This window comes from Kwoniella newhampshirensis, chromosome 3 (assembly GCF_039105145.1).
Source record: "Kwoniella newhampshirensis strain CBS 13917 chromosome 3, whole genome shotgun sequence".
Classification (NCBI taxonomy): domain Eukaryota; kingdom Fungi; phylum Basidiomycota; class Tremellomycetes; order Tremellales; family Cryptococcaceae; genus Kwoniella; species Kwoniella newhampshirensis.
This window is the reverse complement of record NC_089957.1, coordinates 1,439,103-1,460,424: the sequence shown is the minus strand read 5'-3', so window position 1 is coordinate 1,460,424 and position 21,322 is coordinate 1,439,103. Positions and strand designations below refer to the sequence as shown.

The 21,322-nt window shown below is 50.8% G+C and overlaps 9 protein-coding genes across 9 annotated transcripts; 4 read left to right on the top strand and 5 right to left on the bottom strand.

Annotated features, from left to right (window-relative positions):
• Window positions 1–1,183: 1,183 nt before the first annotated feature.
• On the top strand, window positions 1,184–1,918 carry IAR55_001879 (uncharacterized protein; the record flags this gene model as incomplete). Its single annotated transcript, XM_066945002.1, has 1 exon — window positions 1,184–1,918. The coding sequence occupies one exon, from the start codon at window positions 1,184–1,186 to the stop codon at window positions 1,916–1,918; it is 735 nt and encodes a 244-aa protein (XP_066804925.1).
• Window positions 1,919–2,634: 716 nt separating this feature from the next.
• Window positions 2,635–4,571, bottom strand: IAR55_001878 (uncharacterized protein; the record flags this gene model as incomplete). Its single annotated transcript, XM_066945001.1, has 6 exons — window positions 2,635–2,894; window positions 2,967–3,034; window positions 3,094–3,428; window positions 3,520–3,741; window positions 3,865–4,015; window positions 4,093–4,571. 6 exons carry the CDS (start codon window positions 4,569–4,571, stop codon window positions 2,635–2,637), a joined length of 1,515 nt encoding a protein of 504 aa, XP_066804924.1.
• Window positions 4,572–4,827: 256 nt separating this feature from the next.
• IAR55_001877 (uncharacterized protein) lies at window positions 4,828–5,143 on the bottom strand (the record flags this gene model as incomplete). The annotated part of the gene is made up of 2 exons (XM_066945000.1): window positions 4,828–4,997; window positions 5,065–5,143. 2 exons carry the CDS (start codon window positions 5,141–5,143, stop codon window positions 4,828–4,830), a joined length of 249 nt encoding a protein of 82 aa, XP_066804923.1.
• A 940-nt stretch (window positions 5,144–6,083) lies between these two features.
• IAR55_001876 (uncharacterized protein) lies at window positions 6,084–8,007 on the bottom strand (the record flags this gene model as incomplete). The annotated part of the gene is made up of 3 exons (XM_066944999.1): window positions 6,084–6,961; window positions 7,024–7,556; window positions 7,622–8,007. 3 exons carry the CDS (start codon window positions 8,005–8,007, stop codon window positions 6,084–6,086), a joined length of 1,797 nt encoding a protein of 598 aa, XP_066804922.1.
• A 228-nt stretch (window positions 8,008–8,235) lies between these two features.
• Window positions 8,236–9,298, bottom strand: IAR55_001875 (uncharacterized protein; the record flags this gene model as incomplete). The annotated part of the gene is made up of 5 exons (XM_066944998.1): window positions 8,236–8,456; window positions 8,507–8,786; window positions 8,913–9,003; window positions 9,061–9,109; window positions 9,184–9,298. 5 exons carry the CDS (start codon window positions 9,296–9,298, stop codon window positions 8,236–8,238), a joined length of 756 nt encoding a protein of 251 aa, XP_066804921.1.
• Window positions 9,299–10,422: 1,124 nt separating this feature from the next.
• IAR55_001874 (uncharacterized protein) lies at window positions 10,423–13,055 on the top strand (the record flags this gene model as incomplete). Its single annotated transcript, XM_066944997.1, has 8 exons — window positions 10,423–10,537; window positions 10,623–10,932; window positions 11,120–11,484; window positions 11,539–11,589; window positions 11,653–11,855; window positions 11,915–12,206; window positions 12,266–12,931; window positions 12,997–13,055. 8 exons carry the CDS (start codon window positions 10,423–10,425, stop codon window positions 13,053–13,055), a joined length of 2,061 nt encoding a protein of 686 aa, XP_066804920.1.
• Window positions 13,056–13,646: 591 nt separating this feature from the next.
• On the top strand, window positions 13,647–15,464 carry IAR55_001873 (uncharacterized protein; the record flags this gene model as incomplete). Its single annotated transcript, XM_066944996.1, has 7 exons — window positions 13,647–13,697; window positions 13,814–13,863; window positions 13,925–13,941; window positions 14,218–14,492; window positions 14,748–14,953; window positions 15,039–15,091; window positions 15,169–15,464. The coding sequence occupies 7 exons, from the start codon at window positions 13,647–13,649 to the stop codon at window positions 15,462–15,464; spliced, it is 948 nt and encodes a 315-aa protein (XP_066804919.1).
• A 240-nt stretch (window positions 15,465–15,704) lies between these two features.
• Window positions 15,705–19,018, bottom strand: IAR55_001872 (uncharacterized protein; the record flags this gene model as incomplete). Its single annotated transcript, XM_066944995.1, has 2 exons — window positions 15,705–18,444; window positions 18,576–19,018. 2 exons carry the CDS (start codon window positions 19,016–19,018, stop codon window positions 15,705–15,707), a joined length of 3,183 nt encoding a protein of 1,060 aa, XP_066804918.1.
• Window positions 19,019–19,256: 238 nt separating this feature from the next.
• Window positions 19,257–19,740, top strand: IAR55_001871 (V-type proton ATPase subunit E; the record flags this gene model as incomplete). Its single annotated transcript, XM_066944994.1, has 4 exons — window positions 19,257–19,351; window positions 19,439–19,486; window positions 19,549–19,589; window positions 19,706–19,740. 4 exons carry the CDS (start codon window positions 19,257–19,259, stop codon window positions 19,738–19,740), a joined length of 219 nt encoding a protein of 72 aa, XP_066804917.1.
• Window positions 19,741–21,322: the final 1,582 nt, after the last annotated feature.

The window sequence follows — 21,322 nt, the reverse complement described above, 5'->3', positions numbered from 1 at the left end:
TTTCTCTGTGTGTTGCTCGGCCAGCCTGGCGATCGTGGCCAAACAGAAGCCAAGCATTTTATCCTCTGGCAATTACCATCTCATGATTAGCGGAGCCGTCTACCATCGATACCACATCCGCTGCTGACATCGCCTCAACCTCAGCTACTGACAGCTACGAAGCAGATCACTCTTCCGACCTTGACTCCACAAGGAGTCCTAACAATAACCCTCTCCAAGTCGCATTCATGAGTGCCGTCCAGACGACGACCTTCAACATCAAAGCACACGTTGCAGGACCAACTTGTCGGGCTGTAAGTAAATCTAGATTGCCGGGAGGCTTTCACGAGCTGTCTTTCCGGAAAGCCGTTTGTCATCAATAACGATTTTCAAGTGAAGTATCCGTTTCGACAAGCCTGGGACCTTCTAAAAGGTGGTTCTGGAGACAACGCTCAGGGGCCGAGTAAAACTTGTACCCGGAATGTGTCGCCCATCATTTCATCTCACCTCACAATTTCAGGACTTGGAATTAGACACTCACATCTGCAATGGCTAGAGGTACGAGCAAACCCCTGATCATCGTCAGCCAAAGTGGAGAAGTACGAAATCGTGGGGACAGTTCAGCAAGCGGATGATTGAGGGAAATAATCTCGAAGGTTCTCGAAGGGTTTTGGACCTTTGGGTAACAATGACCCCCCTGACGACCGTTTTCGCTTGCACACAATGCAGCCGTATCGTCAGGCGGCTCCCTCTCACCTCCTTGAATAATGTGTAGCTAACATTGATTAGATTGACCCTCTGCCCTGATGCCACAATGCGGACGGCCATTGTCTGCCAGACGGAGTGACGATACGTGGCCCCACTGCCACAAAGGTCGGGGCGAGATATGCGTCCTGGTGGCACAGTACGAGTACTGTCTACAGCTTCCGAAACGTGAAGCTGATGTCTCCTTTCAGATGCACAAGAAGCTGATTTTTTGTACATATGACCTCATTCGGTACACTGCGAAAGGAAAGACAGACAGGCTGCTCATCCTGACGACGTCATTGACGTCAACTCGCCATGTCCATCATGTCTCCAGAGCGCTATAAAAGACACAGGACGATGCGGCTGTCTGATCCTCAATTTTGCAATTCAACCACAAACAGAACTTATATTTCTGCGCTTGAAGCCTTCATTGTTCACCTTCATAATTCCTGAAGCCATGTCTGACAGCGGAACCATCCGATCCAGGTTGTCTACAGCTTCCACCATCGTCGATTCGGACTCTAGTATTCATACTGTCGATGACGGGGGTGGATCGGCTCCGACCACTGACCTGGGCAACTCAGCGTGGAATGCGTCAGGCTTGACCCTCGCGGATCATGCTTCTACTTCAGCCAGCCCAATGTCGAGCGTCAACCTTTCACGGCCTGTTGGCACTCGACCGGTCCCACTCACGGCTACTGCTAGCGGGCCATCTTCTTCCATTGTCACAGGTCAGACCAGTGCCGTCGTTCTGGATCATCGTCGCTCCTTCGATCCCGTAACACCGATCAGGCGGGAAGAGTTCAGTATCGCGATCGACAACTCCATCAAAAGAACGAAGTTTGTCGACGATCCCGCAGATCCTCTGAATAACGCATACCGTCAGTTGTTCTTCGATTGGCATAAAGGCAATGCAGATTTTGAGTCCCTTTGGTCCGCCAACCGAGCAGGCGGTGTCGAATCTCTCGGTCTCGGACCCATTCACGGTATGAGGGCTCAAGCAATCCGAAAGCCAGCAGACCGCTGGAATAACAATGCGGATTACATTGACGATTTCACCTTACTTTGGCAGGTGCAAGGGGCAGACCAGATTGAGCACGAATGGTTGAGGGCAAACGCGACCTTCTACAAGAACGATAACCAGTCGGGCTCACCGCCTACCTTTCTTGTGTGCTTCCGTGGGCGGCCATAAAGGCACAGAAGAGGGAAGAGTTTGATCATGTGCTGATCATGAGCTTGTATCGTCCCTGTCGATGAGCCCCATCTGAGGTGCGCTGGGCTTGATGGGTGTCAGCAGCATAATCGTGCTTCACGGTCAGCAGATGCATCGTCAAGGCTGGATGTGTTTCCATAAATTACTGCTATTTCGTGGCATTCACTGTCGTCGACAGTCACTCCTTGGTCTGCGATCCGAGAATGTGAGCTGAATGACACTGTATAGACTGATTGGTCCCGGGCCTTCACTACAGAACGAGATCGTAGGATATCACTGAAAAAGTAAGCTACAATGAATTGACAGGAAATACTGCGTTGTACTGTAGTGTTCCTAGCAAGGGAAATGGGGGGTCCGTACATTCCATTACACGTACTATCATCATGGGGTATTGTAGACAGTCGTAACTTTTCGCAAAACGTTCAAGCGAGAATGCGCGATGCAATGCCACGATGCGTGCAGGAATAGCGGATCTACTGTACTGTTTTGGACATACGGAGCTGTGTTCCAGAGTGTATATGCATACAAAGCCCAAGTAATCGCGTTTGTTGTCGTCGTCTATCTGGACGTTCGAATTGTATTCCCGATCACTCTCCATCTATCTACGGACTTTCCGACCGACCAAGCACCATTTTTGCCCATCTCGTTCGGTGTGAGTGATGTCTCGCTCTTCTCAGTGTGCCGTTTACCCCTGGTCACAAATCGAACAGCTCTACACCCCTGATTTCACAAATCTTCTGTCTGCCCATCACTTCTTTCAGATCCGCCAAGACACTGACCATCCTTAGGTCTTCGTGTCCCAATGTGAACAGTATTTTGTCGTCAAGAAAGAAATGATTGGGGAGATATCGTTGTGTCTGGGAAGAATAGGGAGAAGGAAGGGATGGGTTGAGATCCGATGGAACGATTGGGGCCATCGTCAGGACGTAATTAATCTGGTCATCGTTGAGCCCGCCTGCGCGAAAGAAGTGACAGAGTGAACCGTTAGCTGACCAAGGTGACTCAGCTGGAGGCAGACTTCACACACTCATCATGAATCTAGGTCCTACAGAGATGACATTGTGCGGGTACGTCACGTTGAAGGTGGCGATGAATCTGTCCGTATCAACATCAGCACACGCGCTTCTAGCTTACTTTCGTTCATCCCCACTTACTTTCCGTAATGGCTCGGGCCTCTCTTCGTATGAGCCAACCCAAACAAGACCGTATTCTCTTCACCGGCCACACAACCCTTCCCTTTCGCCCGCTCACAGAGCGTCAATCGATACAAGGGACTGGCCTGATGTATTCTCTTCGCTTCCCACGCAGAGTGTGCATTGCCGATACAATCTTTCGTATCGAGTTGAGGAGGAAGGTCGATTGGATCGTAAACTATCCGACGAGGGGTTATGAAAGTCGGTTGGAGGGTCAGGGAGGGCACGAAGGCGTATTGCACGTGAGGGAACAGAGAGTGTCCGTCCGCTAGGGCACCAGGGAAGAAGCCCACCCACTGCGGTTCAGTCAGCCGAGAATTTCACTCAAGAAAGAAGAGAACAACCGGGTCTGTGTAGAGATACAGAGAGGTGAAGATCCCTACGCACATTCTTTTCGACCGAACCCTGATTCTCCCTCATGATGAATTCCACATTGTTTCCCGCTCCCGGGACCCTTCTCGAATCATATTCCTTGACACCTTCGCCTGGCGACAGTGCTTCGCCAAGCGGAGCATACATGTCGCGCAAGTCTGCTACGTAGCCTACTGAACGGCATGTGTCCAGATCGTCCGAGTATCGCGCGAATGTTAGAGCGGGTGTACCTGCATCCTGTCAGAGAAGCGTGAAAGTCTTAGCAGTCGTTGCAGACGTGGCCGAGATGATGTTCCAATAGGAAGAGATTGAAAATGCAAATGCAAGATGATGAGCTAGATAGGTGACATGCCCACTCACTGTCCAAAACAGCCGAGGATCTTCGGCACCATACGTCGCTACCCAAGGTCCGACTGATATACATCCTTCCTTCGGGGCCATGGGTATGTCAAGCGTTTGTCCAGGTGTCACCGCGAACAAGTGACCTTCTGACGTGATGTTCAGCCCGAATCTGTAGGCGTGGGCACCGAATAAAACATCAGTTCATCCCCTCCTGTCGGTTGTAGGAATAGATATGTTGCAACTCACGCTACCAACACTTGTTCCCTCGAGACATGACCTTTAACAGTCATAAACTCTCTTCTTCTAGTCGGTCCTCTCGCAACACCCACAAAACCCCATCTACTACCTCTCGGCAACTTCAATACCGCCAAATTGAACGTCGTTCCTTCATTCGCTCGCTGCAGAGTGTTCCCCGTAACAACATCCAGTATCGTCTCATCTTTGAATTCTATGAAATGCGGTTCTTCCCCTATCGTGACGAAATCTCTTTCTTCCATGGCAGAAGCATCGTTCTCTGTCCATGCGTAGTTGGCATGACCGGGTGGTATGGCGGTGAGTATTGATGATACGTCGACGGGTGTTCCGGGTGATGAAAATGATGGAGTCAAGGGGGAGGATAGGGAGAGATGATGCCATGGGAGGAGATAGAGGATGGCGATGAGGAAGAAGAAGAGGAATAGGATGTTGGTCCCTCGGGGCATCAACATCCTCAGCTTCGGGGGCATTGGCACGGAGTGCCGCGATGAATGCAAGAAGGTCCTATATTTAGTATCGCTGCAACGAGCAATGACATAGCAATGGAATGATACTACTTGTACATTCGTACATACCGATACTGACTTTCTCACGCGTTCACCCTCGAGATATCGCTCTACAAACTAGATCCAACCAAAATCTGGGATTAAGGTTTTGACTTTCACTACGAGCGTGACGTAAACCGAGCAAAGGAAATACGGTGTGTGGTCTCACTGTTGTAGAAGCTCATTCGCTCTTGGTATGATCTACACCTACATCCTCTGCGATCTCTACCAACTTCTCATGCTCACTCTCCTCCACAGCATGATGCTTCTTGGAGTTGTGGATGAGGACCGTCTCTCGGATCGTGAGGATCACGAAAGCAAGTACAGCAGAGGACAGAATGGCACACGTCGCTTTTGCCACGGTCATATCTGGGTCAGCGGCGATCTGCTTGCTCGAGGCTGAGAAAAGGTCACTCACCCCCGACTACGAGGACGAGCCAAGTCGTTAGACACTGCGAATCGCTGAACTTGGATAAGCCTGGGATATCATCCAACATTTCGCACGATAGGGGTAAGGAAGAGGTGACGTCGAACACATGTGGCGATGACTCGCCCACTGTGTTGAGATGATGAAGATCGCGTCAAGTACATGGTCTGTATTATATGTCAGAGGGCAAACGTGATCAAAGGAAGCCTTTTCAATATGAGGTCAAAGGATCCCTGGCTGATGGGGACGAGCGTGTGGAAGCTCGAGGTGGCAAGTAGTGAGTGATGAACAACGGATTCAGTTGTAAACACCATCCCCACATGTTCAGCAAGCAGTCGAGGACCGAAATGTTGTACGCAGAGTATGACGGCCCTATCCTCAACCCGAACTGAGCTACAGCCACGACGCATCGCAATGACCCAACTCCTGGCATAAGCTATCATACCACACTCTCATCCACACCTCAATCCTTTACGATCCCACCATATCCCGCCCTCTTCAACTTCCTCTTCAACCAATTCCTCTCAGCATGTAGCACCCCGTGCTTATGATCTATCTGATGTCTCTTCCACCTCACCGTTATGAACAGGACGCACGCCACAAGCTCGGCGATGATCAGTGCGAGTATGCTTTCTGTGCGATCAGAGGATGATATCAGTTTATGATGATGCCGGGACGACGATGGTGAAGCTCACTGATGATCGTATCCCATGCTGAAGGGGCGATACATTTCAGATTCGAAGGGGATGTCTGCATTCCGATGATACTGGCAGCTTTGTCTGGCACTGCGACGAGAGGTGGAAAGAGATATGAACAATGTGGTCGAGCGCCTCGACCAACAGATCAACCGATCCTTTCACCTTTTGCATGAAAGGAATAATGGTACCTAACATCTGGGTTGTCACAGCTCATTGGTATGCCGTCACGATGTTGGGTCGCACGACATTTTCGTCGTCAGTGGCATGCATGGTCGTGAGTGTCGTCAATTGCAATCATACTCCATACCGTCATTACTGCCAACCACCCTGCCAACCCATACCCCCTCCTTGTCCTGATCCCGGGCCGAATCCCTGCCCTTGTCCCATCTGCTGCTGCTGACCACCCATCATACCGTCATAACCTCCCATAGACATATCTGGGAAATCCATTTGTCCAACTTGCCAATTACCCGGCTGACCGCCATTCACACCGCCTTGACCTGCGAGAGGCGCCATGAACCCCTGTGGCCCTACTCCTCCTCCAAACGGCAGACCCGTACTCATGCCCATGCCCATGCCCATGCCCATGGGATTCATCATTCCCATTCCCATAGGCATGCCTCCACCAATGGCCATCATCTGAGCGTACATCGCCTGTTGTTGCTGTTGTTGGTGAAGCATCTGCTGTTGCATCTGTTGTTGTTGCTGCAGATATGTCTGTTGTGGCTGCCGTTGATGAGTGTGGGATCCCATTCTGCTACCGCCTCCTTGCGATGAGAAGGATTGAGTTTGACCGAACTGTGGCGAAGGCCTGAAATTTGGCGTATGAATAGGTGATGGTCTCCCAGAGGGCATCCCTCCACTAGGTCCGCCTGGCAGATTACGAGATCTCCGCTGTGGGGATTTGGGACGTAATGTATCGATTTCTGGATGATAGGGAAGTATAGGACGACCGTCTGATTCGGTGACTTGGCTGGGGTAAGTGGTTGCGTCAAAGGGCAGAGCCCTAGAAGCGGATACTGCGGTCTGGGACGTGCCAGATGGGAGGGGATCAAGACCAGCTGTGACCCAACCCCGTCTAGCGAGACTGGGACTGCCACCGAACAGCTCCAGGCGACGTGTACCGAGGCAGAAGTTCTCGATGAGGGTATAGAGATACGGTGGGAATGACGGTCTGTCGGGAGTATTGCCTGCGTTTCGATTGCGAGGTCAGCTGCTTGTCACTCATTCTAGCGTCCGGCAGCTGACTCACCTGCTTCATCCTCTTCCCACAACAATACGTCCGTATCCACATTACAATGCACGAATCGCATGTCTGTACTTCTCCTCACAGTCCCCCTGATCCCCATCAGGCAATGTTCTTTCTGACTCGCAAACAGTCCAGCACCTGCACCACCACCACCACCATCATTCGCTGTTCTCTTATGCTTGTTGGTCTTGATCCAAACGATATCTTCGGCTCTTCGAAATCCCCATTTCGCAAAGCATTCTCGACCCCTCTCCAATCCCTCGTCGGCCCCCTTCCCTACCCAGAGAAAGACGAAACCCGGATCAGACGATAGTTGTCGGATCGGTAGAAAGGCGGTCGATTCCCACATTCCTGTGGGCGAGGAAGATGGGAAAGCGGCGAAAGGATTGATCAATATCACGTCGAATCGGGTGGGAGAAAGAGATGAGATTATCGTCGTGGGGGACGATGACGATAAGTGGAGATACAAGGGGGGAAGCGAAGTCGTTTCGACCAATTGAGATTTCAACGTGATCAATTTCTTCAAAGCGGGATATCTGTGCCAGTCGAAGTCAGCATGTTTATGAAAATTAAGCAACATAGGACAGGGGACTCGACTCACTCTTCGCAGATCTCTTCATCCTCAGCACCCATCACGAAATTACTACCGAATTCTCCTGTAACGCCATACCATCCCGAATAATCATTCCGTATCGTCTCTTCCTCCTCGACGTAATTCACCACGTTATCCTTGCTTGCCCCTTTATCATCACCAACGCGAACATTGGAGCTGCCTGCAGCTGCGAGTCTCGACGGTCCAGCTTCAGATGCAGATGCGCTGTCGATGAGCTCACTTGCGGATGAGGTCGATGTGAGTGGAGGTCGAGATTGTCCTGCGAGACTGGGCGCTGGAGCAAAGACTTTGTGGGGATCTACCGACTTTCGTCGAGACGCTTGTCGATCCAGGATCTTAGTCAGGAATGCCCTATGTTCTACGAGAGCTGTCATCTTGGCCTATAGATGTGATCCATCATGTCGAGCTCAGAAGGGTCAGAAGAGAGTATATTTTGGAACATGAATCCCGTGGTGTGTCATAATTGGAATCACCTCCACCATGCAAAGTCAAGTGGACCAAAGCATGTATTTGTGGCGGCGACTGTTGCCCGTGGCTGATTGACAAATGCATGGCAAATCAGGTGTGTTAATGGATTCAGGAAGTATGAGAGTTCCATCCAGCTACATACTCATACACGCTCCACCTAGAGTAGTCATCAACAGTCCAAATACACCTCCCATCAGACCTCCCAAGTTCATACCTCCCAAACCCATCACCGCATTCTTCGCTGCACTTCCAGTCTTGTTCCCGCCGGCCGTGTGGTTACTGCTTTTCTCACCATTGTGAAAGGTGGCATTCCCCTTCCCGCCGGCCGCAGTAGGAGCAGCCATTCCCAGTGGTCCTTCACACCGATATAAGCAGGTACGCCTTCGATGATTAAGGATGACTCACCGATACCGGGACCGTTGGACGCATCAGAGTCAGCAACTCCATCAGTGGCAGGGGTAGAGTTAGACCCTCCATCAGAAGGACTTGCGATCGGCCCTCCATCAGTGACGATAGCGGCCACACCTCCCGGAGTAGGACTAGCGTCCGCTGAACTCCAAGCGGACTCGGCAGCACTGGCACTGTGGGACGCGGAAGGGTCCGCGTTCGAGGAAAAGGTAGCATGTTTGTAGCCGTCTGGTGCAGAAGCCGCCCATTCGTAGATACTGCCCGTGGCATAGAAGAGCTAAAAGATAATGGGGTTAGTGAGCACATACACATTTACGTTCCTTGCAACATCATGTCGTCTGATCGAGATTGGTATACATCGACCAAGACGTCGTGGCGATTGACTGGAAGACATGTGACTTACTTGGATGTAATAGAGGGTCTGATAGTAGTTGCCCATGCCCTCGCCTTTACATCCCGAGCTGCAACCGAAAGCCTGCTGTTCCAAATCGGGTCTGCATAACTTCTTCATTAGCATGACCCGACCCAATGACCAGCCGAGTGATACTTGCCGAGGAACTGAAGTGATTGTATCGTTGAATCCGGAAAGACACCCAATCACTACGACATCACGTTCAGCTTTGTTCTGAATTCGCCGAAATTGGCCTCATCTGTCACATGGAGAGTTCACATACCACAATCATAGTCATTAGTGACCCATTCAGGCCATTTACTCTTGTCTTGGGCTTGGGCTCCGAGGACAGATAGTAGACCCACGAGGGACAATAATATGGGCATTTGAGCACGCATTGTCTTCAGGCTGTAACGCAGGCTTGGCACGACAGATGAATCGCCAGACAGTGGGAGGTACAATTCTCACAAAGAGTCGATGCCTAAATCAAGCGGAAGTCGGGTAAATGACAGTCAGATGTCAGATCGTGTGTCAGTCAATGATTGAGCAATCCAAAAGACGACTTTGGTTCACAAACAGGCATTGAAGATTGAACTTCGGATCTTACTTTGCTTGCTCTCGATTGATCGAGTCGTAAACAGAGCAACGGAATGCATCAAAGGTGGTGGTGAATGGAGTTCAGGATGAAAGGACAGATCAAGGGGCGGCAGACAAAGGAAACTCCCGACGAGACAAAATACAGCCCATCCAGCGGTGTGATGATCTGCGTTATGCATGCAGGTCTTTGGCAATTCTTCTGTGACCTGCCACGCTTTCCATGGTCAGTGAACGCCAATTCGATCAACTATTATCATTCATTATTGTAACTTACGTGTGTGTGGGTCCATCAATATTACGTAAGATAAGTGTGCTAGTCCCACCCAAAGTGATCGAGACTACTAATTGACCGCTAAGCAGAACGGAATGACTCGGATTGCGTTTCTTTTGGGGATCAGGTACACACCGCCGCGTTGGTCGTGTGTTGTACGTCTCTCAACTCGGCCCTCGGTGAATGAGATGCATCATGTCCGTTATAGAAAGGCCATGAGGAGATACGTGGCGTCTCATATGCAGTGCCAATCATGCTGAGCTACTTGGCCCTCGGCTATTGTCCAAGAAAAGGTATGGACCGTCACACGATTGTCATGGCCGAGGCAGGCGAGTGATTCAAGGGGAGAAATATACTACTCGTACTCGGTACTGTGACGCTGGACGGTGTACGCCGCTGTTGGGGAAATGAACATGGTTTTGGTGCCACTACTGTTTTGATAGCACAAGATCACAAAGCCGGGTGCGTCATCGTCCTTTACGGCAACCTTGGAACATGGCCCCCCCGCCTCCCTCCTTTCCCTCGTCTGGATGCATTCGGCACAATCTAGCCAGCTTATTCAACTGACTTTTGTAAAGATCCACTGTGTTTTGCCACCATCACCATCACCATCACCATCACCACCACCACCTCATACGATACATATAGACAACCATGGCACCTAGGAAGAACAAGGAAGCAGCTTCCTGGGAGGTCGATTCTGACAGACCCAAACCTGATGGGGAGACCCGGGCCAGACGATCATATTGTGTAAAGGACCTCGCAACCCGTGAGTAGCTCACGGACAGAGCCAAGCCCATATCTCCGCCTTGCAGTATTGACCCTTACAATCTGTTGTTGTCCGACGCATCCAGAACCAGCACCTGGTATAGATACAGTCCACGATGTCATGCTGTACGCTGCACGAACGCATGGCTCAAAGAACGGGTTCGCGTCGCGAGAGATTATCAGGACCATCACCGAGGAGAAGGAAGTGACCAAGCGCGTCGGAGGCAAAGAGACAAAGGAGATGAAGAAGTGGAATTACTTCAAGCTGTCACCTTTTTCGTGGATCAGCTACGACGAGGCTCTGGTCAAGGTCAAGGAGATCGGAGCAGGTTTGAGAGAATTGGCTGGACAGGATCAAAGGGAGCAGAAGTTCTTCAACATCTATGGTCAGACTTCGTGAGTGGTAATGTCTTGTGTGACAATGATGAGACAGTCTTTGCGCAATTCGGCCTGGTGGAGACTGCCCTGAGCAAGACAGAAGCAAGCGCTTGTGATCGGCGAGGGGGCTGGTATCTTAGTGCAGCAATCGTGAATACACCGAGAAGTTATACAATGCTGATACATCTGCCTACCCCATTTTCAGTCGAAATTGGATGCTCGTTGCCCAAGCGTGTGCATTCAATGCCGTTCCCATTTCTACCGCCTACGACTCACTTGGTCCCTCTGGTCTCAAGCATGCTCTCAACGAAACAGAGGTACAAGGAATGTTCACCAACGCCGACCTTCTCGGCACTCTCACCAAGATCATCGAGGAGACTAAAACAGTTAAATTGATTATCTACGACGGGAAACCAGAGGAGAAGGTTTTGGAGCAGCTGAGATCGGTTAGGGAGGGCATGAAGGTTATCTCCCTTGATGAGGTGATTGCACTCGGCAAAGAGAAGCCAGTGGAGGCTATTCCAGCGAAGCGGGATGACATATATTGCTGCATGTACACCAGTGGATCTAGTGAGTGCTCCTTCAGATGTCAGGTATGATGTCTTTGCTGACAGTGGCGATCAGCTGGTACACCAAAGGGTGTCCTTCTCTCCCACGGAAACGTCGTCTCGGCTAGTACGTTTCGCGGATTGATTGCGGCGTTGTTCATGAACTGACCCACCTTTTATCTTCCTCCAGTCGCTTCTGTCTGGCAACTACTTTACGAGTACCTCACGCCGAAGGACTCATACCTGGCCTTCCTTCCCCTGGCCCATATTCTCGAATTTGTGGTTGAGAACTCTTTCGTTTTCGCTGGTTTGCCTATAGGGTACGGACGGGTGAAGACTCTGACGGACGCAAGTGTGAGGGAGTGCAAGGGTGACATTGCGGAGTTCCGACCTGTAAGCGTTTCTTGACTTGCAGGCGCATGGAATGCGCTAGTACTGACTTGAACCCATAGTCAATCTTGGTTGGTGTTCCTGCGGTCTGGGAACTCATCCGAAAGGGTATCTTGACCAAAGTCGACCAAGCTGGCGGGGCCAAGAAGTCGATTTTCAACTTCGCCCTCAAAGCCAAGCAAGCGGCTACCAGTTACTCTATCCCCTTCGTTGCCGGCATAACTGATACTGTTGTGTTCAATGCGGTCCGCGCTCAGACTGGTGGAAGATTGAAGATCATGTTCAGCGGTGGTGGTGCGGTGTCGAAGAGCACCCAAGCATTCCTGTGTACTGCTTTGGTTACGATGATTCAGGGTGAGGACGACGAGGGTAAACCCTTGGTTGTGGTCTGCTTACAGTCATGCGCGTCATAGGTTACGGTCTGACTGAGTCGACTGCCATGGCTGCTATCCTCAATCCCGGCTGGATGCAATTCGGTGTCGTTGGTGGGCCTTCGCCTGCTGTGGAGATCAAGCTCATCGACGCTCCCGAAGCTGGCTACTTTTCCACTGACCCCCTTCCTCGAGGAGAAATTCTCATTCGTGGACCTGCCATTTTCAAGGGTTATTACAAGCGACCCGATCTCGACAAGGAGGCTTTCACCGATGATGGGTGGTTTAGGACCGGAGATGTCGGCCAATGGAACAAGGACGGTACACTTGCCATCATCGACCGTCTAAAGAATTTGGTCAAGCTCGCCGGAGGAGAGTACATCGCTATCGAATATCTCGAGTCAATCTACAAATCTTGTCCTCTCGTTGCAAATGGTGCTATCATTGCCAATGGCGAACATAACAACCCTATGATGGTCGTCGTCGCTCATCCGGTCAACTTGCCAGCCTTCACCAAGAAGAATGGTCTGGGTGATGGGGAAGATTTGGAGCACTTGTGCAAGGACGATCAAGTTGTCGATGCAGCCCTGAAGGAGTTGAATGCGGTGGCCAAGAAAGCGGGATTGAAGGGTATGGAGCTTCTCGAGGCAATTGTTCTGGTCGCGGATGAATGGACACCAGAAAGCGGATTCTTGACTGCCGCGCAAAGTAAGTGATGGTGGCATCTAGCTCCTCTCCTACACTAACAAGCTAACGTATCTGATGTACCATAGAATTGCAGAGGAAGGTCATCGACCAAACGTACGAGGACAGGATCAAGGTGAGTCGTTAGAGTTTATCATGCGTGATCACGTCAGCTGAGATCTCCTTCTCTAGGCTGTCTATCCTTGATCGGCTCCAACGAAACAAGAATCCAGGTGTCCGCAAGGCGGCCTGTCCGAGAACGGGTCATCTATGATGGGATGATTGTGATATAAGGGGGATGGTACGAGTGATGAACCACACTGATACCCAAACGTTTCAATTTCGATATATGAGCCCTTTTTTCCTTATAGTCTTCGTAATGATGCAGATGTAACATACTTTGCTCCTAGACTGCTAGTATCACTGTGCATATACCACTTTGACGCAACGTGAATGAGAGAAGATATAGCGGACAAGTATCTCGTCCATCAACATATGACAATGTTGTTGCCACCAGTAAACCGGATGAAAGGATTTGCTTCCGCTCAACTTGCGTTCTTCGCTATTTCTCATTTCCTTCACTCTTCCAGTCGGTTTCACATCATCTTCTCCTCCATAACACATAGACCACCAGAGTACGAGAAGGCCGAGATACTCGCCAGGGAACCGGTATAACACCCAGCATATCTGATCGGAAGCACAAGGTAAAGCACGGAACGACAGCGGAGGAACGACCAAGATGCAGAATAAAGCGGAACAAGACAGAAATCAAGAAGCGACAGTCTACCTTGTGAGCCCACCTTCCTCCTCCCACATTCACGTCAGCAGCTAGCTAGATCAGTGCTCGCGACCTGCTGGGCTGGAAAAGTCGCATTGGGAGACTGATGTGTCGTTGCTGGGAATCAGGGTAATCTCGATGAAAGATGTACGGATGCGTTGGTTTGGGAATTGATGTTGTGAGTGCAGCAAGTATCTTACATCGAGTTGGGACTTGGCGCTGATACTCCCACCTGAAAGACAAGCGGGCCCTGTCTGTAGGTCTAAATTCGTTCTACCTCTACTGCTGCTGTCCGTCCCAAGTTCGTTGTGGGACACTGCAAAGAGCTGAGGTCTGGCGCCACTGCGGTGTCTCCGCACCTCAGCTCCTCGATCCTCCTTCACTCTATGCCATACTCTGCATCGCATCCACCCCATCTTCAGGCGCCTTCCTGGCTTTGGACAGACTTTTGCCCTCCCCCCCCCTTTCGTTTCGCCTCATTGCGTGGTGTTCTCAGCCGAAACTCTACTGACTCTTGTTCCTATCACCATAGCAAACGTCTTTCTTCCCAAAGACCGAATCTCCATGTCCCACCAAGGCTTCGGCTTCTGCGAATTCATGTCTGAGCAAGACGCCGAATACGCCGTCAAAATCATGAACCAGATCAAGCTCTATGGCAAACCGATCCGGGTCAACAAAGCTTCGTACGATAAGAAACAGTTGGATGTCGGGGCCAACTTGTTTGTGGGGAATCTCGAGCTGGCGGTGGATGAGAATACGCTGTATGATACGTTCAGTACGTTTGGAGCGATTGCGGAACATCCAAAGGTGAGTCTTGGAAGTCTGGCAATGGCGTTGTTTGGTGTTGGTCTCAGGATCCATCTTCTTTTGTCCATATCATCTTCTTTTGTCCATATCACTCGGATACTGTTCCGTTCTTTTCAGATCAGTTCGTGTACCGGGTGACATCACTCATCTTGCAACTCGCTGTACTCTTTCATCGCCTCCCCCTTGATCCTCTTCTTCATCGCGTCCGGCCGTCTCGGCAACAGTTCGTCTTGCTAACCTCTTTCTCCCCTGCAGATCGCAAGAGACCCCACAGCAGGCGAATCCAAAGGTTACGCTTTTGTTTCATATCACGATTTCGAAGCCGCCGACATGGCTATCGAAAATATGAACGGACAATTCTTCGGCGGAAAGCAGATCTCGGTCCAATATGCGTTCAAGAAAGATGGCAAGGGAGAGAGGCATGGTAGTCAAGCGGAGAGATTGCTGGCAGCACAAGCGAAGTGAGTGGTCTTTCAATTCTTGCGGGAGCGACTGTCAAGTGGCGAATCGCAATGACTCTGACACTCATGCTAATGTGTGATACAGGAAACGTCAACTTATACCTGGAGCCTCAACAGGTCCAGCGTACACCTACCAAGGCGAGTTCACAAACATCCTGCTGATACCTAGCAGCACCACCCCAGACTACCTTCATGCTGACAATGTCCTGACCCAGGCCAATTTGCTGGAGCTTTGTCCTCCAGTACTGCTGCACCCCCACCTCCTCCCATCCCCGCAGGCATACCGACTTATGCCCCACCTCCTCCACCCGGTGTACCAATCTATCAACCGCCTGTCGCTCAGCAGCCCGTCTACCCGGGCTATCCACCACAAGCGAACGGTTATGCCCCTCCTCCACCAGCTGGATTCCCCGTTGCCAATGGTATGGGATATCAAATGCCAGTCGCTGCACCCGGTCAACAAGGTGGTGCACCCCCTCCTCCGCCACCACCTATAAGAATGGGCTTCTAGGTGTAGAAAGTGGGAAAAAAAGACGAGACGCTCAATCAGTACTTCAGAGTTGCAATTGGGACCTGGCTGATCTCGAGTGATGTGTCTATGCATGAGATTATATGATATGTGTGGTATTGTTTGTTTCATGAAGATGGATTGTTACTGAGGTATCTCCTCCCGTCCGCACCAGCCCCTTGAAGATCCACCTTGCCCCTTTGCTTGCTTACTCCTCGACACGACCGGCTCTCCAACACCGACCTACTCTATGAGACTCAATTGGAAATGAGGATTAGGCCAAGTGACGACCTTGTCCAACTTGACTCTGACTTCTTCCCCGACTCTCCACTCCCTCGCTGCGGGATGTGTCATCTTCTCCACCATCCCAAGTTTCTCAACGATGATAGGTGTCATCTCTCCCGCCAATGTCGGGGCACTCTCACTCGGACCTGTTATCCTACCGACCAACTCTCCTCTCAGATCCACCAATTCTTCCTCCTGTCTTCCACTCGAAATTTTGTCTGAACCTGATGATGACGATGATGATGAAGAAGAAGAAGAAGAAGAAGAAGAAGAAGAAGAAGAAGAAGAAGCAGTTGCGATTGCAGTTCTCAATTGTTCTTGAATGGCTCTTGCTTGCCAGAACTTTTGAGCATTGATACCCGCTCTCTTGGTCCGCTTGACACCTGCATCCGACCTCTTGGTCAATCTCGCCACTTCCTCTTTATCCATCATAACGCCAACGCCCAGATCCCGTGGACTTCCTCCACCACCTTGTTTAGCCAGATACGCCTTTATTTGCCAATGAATCAACATATCGTCGTATCTTCTCAGGGGCGATGTCGCTCGGACATATCCACCTTGTTTTTCACCGGAGATCGAGTCGAAACCCATCATCCAGTGAGGCGAGGGTGATAGACTGATATATCCTGCGGGTCTGAACCATCCGGGTTCCAACATCTTATAAGGATCGATCATACCCGTCCCCTCATGTCGCGAAGCAAGCAATCGCTCAAGAGTAGTTGAAGTACTGACGGGTTTCGGTGGCGAAGAACCTCTGTAAACGACGGGGATCGAATGATCCGTGCAGAATGAAGCAGCAAGGCGACCTGCTAGGATCATAAACTCCGCAACGAGACCGGCAGAGTTGAGCTGCGGTGACGCTGCAGCGTTCACGCGATAGTCCAATTGTAGAGAGCCAGCGAAAAGTTGAGGTGTAGATGCAAGTTGAGCTGGATCGAAGAGATTCGATGCAGGAGGAGGGAAAGGCTGGGAGAAGGAAGTGGATGCGGAGGGGAGTGACCATTCGAGTCCTGCCGTTGAAAATCGCTTCGCTCGGTGTGCTTTAGCGATTGTGCATAGCGTCCTGAGATCTTCGAGATCTTCGGATGATACGTCATACATGACATTGGTGGGCGTTGACTGGTTCGGAAGAATCCCAAAAGGTCGGAAAGTCTTCGTTCCAGGGATGCCTAGCGCTTCATCCACCTGAGCGTAGGTGACCACTCTGGGTTTCTTGATCCACCCCATGTTCACTTTCCTATCCACCACTGTGCCACTCTTGGTCAATCTCGCGGAGAAGGTCATAGTCCCTTGAGCTCCGCCGTCCCGTTGCACGTCTGCACCAAGAGACAATTCTTTCATGATCACTTCGAGAGGAAATAAAGGTTTGTTACCCTCGGGAAGGTACAAAGAAGATCCCCTAACACTAGCTCTCTGGGCGAGAGAATGGGTAGGAGGGATATACCGCGTAGGATCCGCAATGTGGACGTGAATCCAAACATCCTCAGAGTTTGGTATACGTTCGAGTGCAATACCGTCGTCCAGCTCCGATGCCGTAGCATCATCGATAACGAACACCTTGTGCGAGGTATAATCTTCCCGAAGGTGATCCAATTCATTTCCCTGAAGAAATTCGTCTTCGCTCCGAGGTTTACCAGAGATGGAGGACATTGCAAAAGTCCTTTCTTCCGCTTCGGTGTTTTTCGACGTTTCCAAACTGTCCCAAGGAAGAATCATCCCCATATCCTGTAGAAGATGCGCAATCACCCCTCGATCGACCGCTTCTTCGGGGTAGGGTGAGATCAGGCGTGCGATTGATATTGATAGAGCGAGTGATGGTGGCGTTTGGGTGGATCGGGTGTCGATGAGGGGTGAGAACAGGATCGATAGTATTTCGCGGTCCGAGGTGGTCCATTCGGGCAAAGAGTGCTTGCTCTCCCGCAATTGTTCTCCTGCTGTCTCGGGTCGAATTTGCCGTGATAGCGCTATGACCTTTTTGGCCTTGTCAAGAAAAGACTGCAATGGTGACTGACGGTCCGGATTGGAGGTGAACTCTTCTACCCATTTTTGTACATTTTGCAGTCGAAGTCGCTCAGCTCGACTTCGAACGATGAAAGTGCCCGTAGCCCACATATCTCCTTGATCGGCCGTAAACAGATCGGGTCGACGCATCAGTAGGACGTGAGCGGCGTATGCTGGAAGGGTGTTCGGTTTGACCTCGATGCGAGAAGTACCTTCTTCTCGATCTGGATTCAAGATATACTCGGCCGCTTCCACAGCGGTCACGCTAGTCCGTGTTTCCTCTTCTCCGTTCTCTTCTACTGGTGCCCAGGTCTCCCAAACACGTTCCACACCTCCAACATTGGAAGTCGGACCACCCATCAATCTCCCAGTCATCTTTTCCGTTTCTCGATGTATCCTTCTGAGCGTCATGGCCACTTTCCGTCGCGCGTCCATCATCTGTTTACTCGGTGTCTCGTCCAATGAGGTATCCGACAAGCCAGCCTTGGACTCGGAGGAAAGCGACCATGCAGCCAACAGAGACGGTGACCAGCACTGTTCGGTGAGAGAGGAGGGTATGAGCGATGAGGGCATGACGAATTGAACGTCGTGAGCGGAAATGGGCCATATTTCTCCCGATGATCGAAGAATCAAAAGTCGAGTTCGACCACTGACCAGGATCGAAGCTAAGATCAAGCCGACGGACGTCTGACCAGAACTGTTGACATCCAATTGATAGTCAGCCTGTAGCAAGAGCAATCATCGCAAGCCAGTGCAGGACACAGGCGAAGAGGAACGAAGAGATGCCGTCCGAGGAAAATGAGGCGGAAGAGAATCACTCAGACTTACCGTCTGCATTCTACCACTCGACCGCTTTCAAGTCCTGGGACTTCTTCCCCTAATTCTGCAGATCCCCAATCTTCTCCAACTTCTCCATCGACGTCGTTAGCGAAAAACGCTCTTCGATCATTACTTTGTCCTTCAGCTACACTGAACTGCACTCGATCCCGCGTCTTAGTGTCCGTTGTCGAAGCGCTGTTCTTTGCGAAGTGGTTTTTGCCTTTGATGGCAGGCTCTTGTGATGTGAACAGTCGAGGAGACTTGTACTCATTGACAGCAGCGAGGAGGAAATCGGGTGTCTTGACGTGTCGAGACGATGCTTTTCGATGGAAAGAGGAAGGACCAGGTAATGAGAGATCTCGCTGGATTTCGCTCGATCGGGAAGTGGTGCAGATCGATCTTCGTATCAGACAAGATGATCCGGTTGGACCTCTCCATCTTATCGACGCCATGCTGCCCATGATGAGGAAATGATCAAGCACATCTCATCGAAGTTGTAGCTTCACAGATATCTCGTTCCAGTTGACTTACCGAGCGGCAAAAAGGTCATTCGGATCACGTGACGCGAACCAGTGTCCCTTGCGAACCATCATCGTGATCATCATCATCCACCTCATCCTTTCTTCGTCTACCTTCAACATTAATCAAGAAGCACATCGCGACATCGACACCGACACCGACACATACACCATGTCATCATTCTTTCACGTCGTCCTCGTCGGTATCATCATCGCGGCCATGGGAGCGGTCGGGTGGTTCGTTCTGCCCAAAGGGAAGAGTCAAACGTGAGTGTCGTGTCTGCTATTGCCCAGTCCTTTCGATAGTTTTCATCATGATCGGACATATGAACTGATGTCTGTCATGGCTTGTAGACTGTTACGATCAAGCTTGCTCCTCACTCTCACTTGCTGTTATCTCATGTGAGTACTGTGTCCGGACAAAACACGTGCACTTGGGACGATCGCTGATAGGGTTACGACAGGTGGGCAATCACCTACCTTGCTCAACTGCATCCAATCATCTGTACGTCCTATTTCAATGGGCATCGAGGACAGCATCTATGGTTGATCCTTCCGGGACGACCGTAGGACTGTTTGCGTGCGAACGAACGACGCAGCGCTGATGATGATCTCCTGCAGCACCTCGGCGATCTGACCTCAGAGCGGAGTATTAGTCACATTCCACTTGAATGGTTAATGCATGTTGTACAAATCGTTTCTTCGGCCTTTCATACTCCTCGTGACCCACTGAATCGGTTCCAGCTCTCCGAGACGCGATCATTCCACAGTGTATCCGCAGCAACTCGGGCAACAGCGATCATTCGCAAAATTGACAAATGAATGGTTTCCCACTCATACCGATCTGACCTCATCTGTTGCCGCCGTAGCAAATGCGTGCTGCTCGGTCCGTGCATCTCAGTCACTCTGTCACGATGTGACAGTGAGGATACCAGATTCCGGATATCCAGTCGTGGCTGAGGCAGTCTGACGAAACTCAAAAACGACTTTTTGAGTCTTGTGGTGGAGATTGTATCCTCTGCCCCATCTGCAAGTCTTATTCAGATTCGTGTTTGCAAGATCGCCTCCTCTCTCGGCGTCTGCCTTTCCTTGCTTGATACGCGTCTGTCAAAGTCCTTTGAGGCTCAAACACATTGAACTCCCGGAAATATCTGATCAATTTTGGATTTCCCTCGAATTGCTTCCATTCGCCAGAGCTTCTCGACTCTCAGAGGGATCTATGCCGAAGCTCCGTGTAGTGTGACTGGTTCGTGGTGTATGTGTGGGATGCTGATGGGATTTGTCTAGCTCAAGACCAATACTCGTCCGATGCAAGAGCTTGCGCCAGCTGGTCAGAAAGGATATGATGGAAGGTATAGCGAAGCATGGGATCGTTGAGTCTGTACTTGAGAAGACTGGATGGAGATGTGGGAGGAGCAGGGCCACATCGTTCAGATTTGCCCAATGTCGGTCTAGAAAGTATAAGTAGTGTCATCGAGGTATGCTCTTACCGCTTGGGAATGCAATGTTGCTGTTACAAGTGCATTCGTAGTCATTCCAAATAATGACAAGAGGTGCACAAGTAAAGTTGCATGAGCAGCACGAGCGTCCCCTGGAAAACGATTGGTCTTCTTGCGACGATCGCTTTGGCCCTCACGAACCATGTACGACGTCGCTCCCCACCAATTATTCTCACTCTCTCTCTCGTTGCTAAAGCAGCACCCATTTAGAACCGAGGACACTTCCGAAGACCACCCTCGAATCGTTTGATCGTGTCTGTCCTTCCCTCGAGTATGATGACTCACGGTGAACGCACCAACATACCAAGGAAGTTATCAGGTGAGGTGGTCAGGAAAGGACAGGACGATTTTTGAAACGGGCTGGTGTAAGTGTCTTGTCAGGTTTGAAGAGTCCCCCAGTATATCGTGGTTCGGAAGGAGGATCTCGAGGCTAAAGGTGCTGAAACTCTTCTGAACCGCTTGTGCCTGCCAAGGCTTCAGCAAGACGTTTCCGTCTCGTCCAGCCCAACGCGAAGACAGGGAGAAAAGTCGAAAAGGTCAGAAATCGGTGTATCAGCTCGGCGACATATAGAGCCTACCGCCTGAACGGGTGGACAACAGTTTGGTCATTCCGATCATTCATGATCCATCATCACACCATACCCTCGTCAATGGCTCCAGTCACTGCCTCGACTCCCAGGCTCCACCTCCTTGTTCACACGGTCATTCAACACTACGCTACACCGGAGGACGTGATGAA